General features: G+C 29.3%; 1 protein-coding gene across 1 annotated transcript in view; it reads right to left on the minus strand.

The window, feature by feature from the left end:
* The window catches only part of LOC107631925 (toll/interleukin-1 receptor-like protein), a 2819-nt gene extending 1879 nt beyond the window's left edge, over positions 1-940 (minus strand). Inside the window, exon 1 of the mRNA XM_016335521.2 lies at positions 281-940. Within this exon, the coding sequence (XP_016191007.1) occupies positions 281-774 (494 nt within the window). The 5' untranslated portion in view covers positions 775-940. The remainder of the gene's footprint in view (positions 1-280) is intronic.

Raw genomic sequence — 4044 nt, forward strand, 5'->3', positions numbered from 1 at the left:
CTATCAAAATTAAATCACATATAATAAAATAATATATTATATAATAAAAATATTTTTTTATATATTTTATTATTTAAACAGCTAAAAAATCATATTTGACATTTTGATTACTCATTCACACCTAATTTTTATCTCTTGAGTTTTGATCTTTGACCTAATGATCGATTTGGTCAAATAATTTGATAAGTTTGACTAAATTATTATTTATCAACTCTACCTAAAGATAGCTGCACGTAAATTTTCACAAACTGGAGTTCATTAGATGTATATTATGATTAACCTGTCAACGGAGCAATCCCAGCCAGAGAAAGTGGCAGCTTCAGCAAGAGCATCCCTCCATTTCTGAATCTTCTTGTTAGGGCGATCAGAATCACGAAACCGCTCCTCATGTCTGGCGAAAGCAGTTGCAAAGCTTCCCGTTTGGTACCTAACAATGGAAGGCTCCACATCGTAGAATATGGGCAGCACCATCTGCCCCCTCGTTTTCTTACAATCAATTATCTTCTTCACCTCCTCAAGACACCATCTGGAGGATGCGAAGTTCTTCGAGAACACGATCACGGAGAGCTTCGCATCCTCTATGGCCCTGAGAAGCGTCCCCGAGATCTCGTCTCCTCTCTCAAGATTGTAGTCTATGTAGGTTCTGATCTCAAATCTCTTGAAGGCAGCGTGCAGATGGCTGGTGAATGTCTTCCTTGTGTCCTCGCCCCTGAAACTCAGGAACACCTCGTGAACACCATTATTGGTGGAGGACGATGAAGACGTTGCTGCCATCTTCGTTCTCGATCTCTATGGTTTCAAATACTCCTAAATAGGTGAAAACATGCAAGAAATTAAAGCATTATTACCATTTGCCTTATTAGTTGACTTTAGTAGGTGTTAGTTCCTATGTACCTTCCGGGGGTAGAATTCAGGCAATATCTCTATTGAACTTTTCGTAGGAACAAATACAAGCAAACATTACATTATTATATAAGGAGGCCACTCCGATAAAGACGCGTAAAACGTCTTTTTTTAAAGATGTTTTTATGTTGTGTTTTAATTGGTTTCTGTATAATTTATTCGGTGTTCCTCATCACATATTATTAAATTCCTCAAAAAATTTTCTTTCCAAAAACAATAAAAAATATTTAATTTAGACTAAAACAAAAAAGGTAATAGATTAACTATTAGATTTTTTTTAAAAGATTATTTACATAAAAAAAATATATCACATTCATTATATACGGTAATTCTATAAATAATTATATACGGTAAACACCATGAATATTTACGTGAGATCGGTTTTATCAGTTCAACTAGTGATTTATCGGTTGAACCAATAAACCAGTGAACCAGTAGCTTGACCGGTTCGATCACTGGTTCGGTTCTAATAACTATGTTTCAATCTAATTTCAAAAATTTCGATTTACTTAATTTAGTCTCCCAACTTAATAGTTATGACTCACATTGGTTCCTAATCTTATTTTTGTCACTGTCTCATAAAATTGTTAACGACATGCTGAGATGGACTAACGACTGCTACATTATACATTCTAGCGACTATTTGATGTGACAATTGAAATTTTTTTTACCTTATTTTTTTTCAACTAAACACTTAAAACCCTAATATGAGTCACGGATACCTAAGTTAAAAAATCAAACTAAGTAAGTTGAAACTTTAAAAATCAGATTAAAGCTCGAATATAATTTCAAAACAGAACTTTAACTTATGTAGTGATTAATTTAAATGAGAATCAAATAAATCAAAATTCAACATAATTTTTATCAATGTTTTCAAATTCGAAATTTCTATACAAAAATTAACTAGAATTTGTCTTTACTTAAGCTTGTTATATATATATATTGATGAATGTGATATATTTTTTTATGTAAATAATCTTTTAAAAAAAATTTAATAGTTAATTAAATATTTTTTATTGTTTTTGGAAAGAAAATCTTTTGAGGAATTTAATAATATGTGATAAGGAACACCGAATAAATTATACAGAAACCAATTAAAACACAACATAGAAACATCTTTAAAAAAAGACGTTTTAGGCGTCTTTATCTGAGTGGCCTCTTTTTTATTCTCTAATAATAATAATAAAAACAACAAGAGTAAAGTATCCTTCTTATCTTTAATATTTAGAGTAAATTCTGTGTCTTTAATGTTTAAATCATCCTATTTGTACACCTAACGTTTATAAAAGTAATTTAATATTATCTTGCCATCAATTTTACTAATAGATCAGATTGTATTTGTCAATTATTCTCACTTAAATGTATTTATTCTCAATTAGATCTCACTTGGATGTGTTCGATTTTAATATTGTATCCGTTAGTTGTGTTCAGATTTAATTATGTCCCTAAAAATGAATTATGTAAATGTTACAGGGATTAGTTTCAACTTTTAATGAGCTATTATCCGGAGTAGATCATGAGTTCTGTTTCACATATTTATATTCTAACTTTAAAAAGAGATTTTCAGAACTCCAACTAAAGCTCATGATGTGTAATTGACAGTATGATAAGATAACATTGAATCACTTTTACAAACGTTAAGAATACAAATATAACGATTTAAACGTTAGAAACACAAATAGGACTTACTCCAAACGTTGGAGACAAAAATAATACTTTACTCTAACAACAATAATAATACAACTACGGGTGGGTATACATTAAAATCAACTATCAGTATAGAATACACGTAAAAATATAAAATACATACTATAATTAGTTAAACTACATATATTTATACATAAATTTGATTCAAAATGAAAACAAAAAAATATTGGTTATTTAAAATTTCTGGTTGGTGTATGAATTCTTTAATGTTATATGAGTTTCACTTAATTCGTTACGTTCTTAATTGATATCATACTCATCTCTCATATATATATCTCAATATCTTTGAATTAAATGTAAGATTCAACACGGTTATTTCTTCTTTTACAAAACTTTCTAAATATTCAATTACTATTGAATTCATTATCGGATGAGCTCATTATTATAATCCAGTATATTAACTTATAAGAATATAATGTTTAATAAAGATTTAATTCGATCTGAAAAAAGATAAAAGCCAGGCAACCGATCAATGAAAGCAAGTCCACACACGAAATTCCATCATTACATTTGACAAAGTCCAATTATTTATTATTATTATTATTATTATTATTAGATAATTATAAATGTATAATCAGACAATGACGTATGGGGGTTGGGGTATGTTATAGAATTATGCAATGATTAACGGGTAGAGTTATGTAGTCGATGATGAAGAATAAGAATCTGTGAGATGTGGAGACGATAAAAGAGTTGACCATGTGAAAAGGAGAAACGTAGAGCAGCATTTGTCACAAACCAGCCACAAAGAAAGAAGCCAAATTGCAATAAGATCAGAGATGTAAAAGCTATGAGAAATTTTGACACCAATAATCTTACACAAATAGTGAATGGATGCTTCCAAAAACAGTAGTACTAGTGGGGCTACTGTGACAACTCATTTCAACAGCTTCCTTTGTTGATTTCTCCTTCTTTCTTTTCATTCTAATATGACTATACTTCAGCTTAACGTCTTATGCTATAAGTTCCATACATCCATAGATTTATAGCTACCTTTTGAATCCGGTAGACACTTTATTAATGACGATGATAACCAATTTGTTCGCTTTGAAAAGGATTGTCAAGTGTTTGTATTTCAGTAACAATTTCGTTTTTTTTTGGTGACTAGTAACAATTTCGTTTAACTATGTATATTCCCTCCTTAATTAGGAATGGTAAAAATATCTCCGCTTCTCCGGTAATACATTTTTATTTTAGTAACAATCAAAATAGCCGCTAATATATTGGGTGAAAATTAAAGAATTTTTAGCGATAATAATATCATTGTTAATAAAGATTTTTTTTAATGACTACAAAAAATATATAATTGTTATTATAACATAGAGTAATAACGATAAATATATAATTATCGCAAAAAAAAGTTATAGTAACTATTATATTATTGTCACTAAAAATTTATTATTTAAAAGTATTTTTGTTGTAGTGGCAATGAAG

The sequence above is a fragment of the Arachis ipaensis genome, chromosome B03, assembly GCF_000816755.2.
Source record: "Arachis ipaensis cultivar K30076 chromosome B03, Araip1.1, whole genome shotgun sequence".
Taxonomy (NCBI): Eukaryota; Viridiplantae; Streptophyta; class Magnoliopsida; order Fabales; family Fabaceae; genus Arachis; species Arachis ipaensis.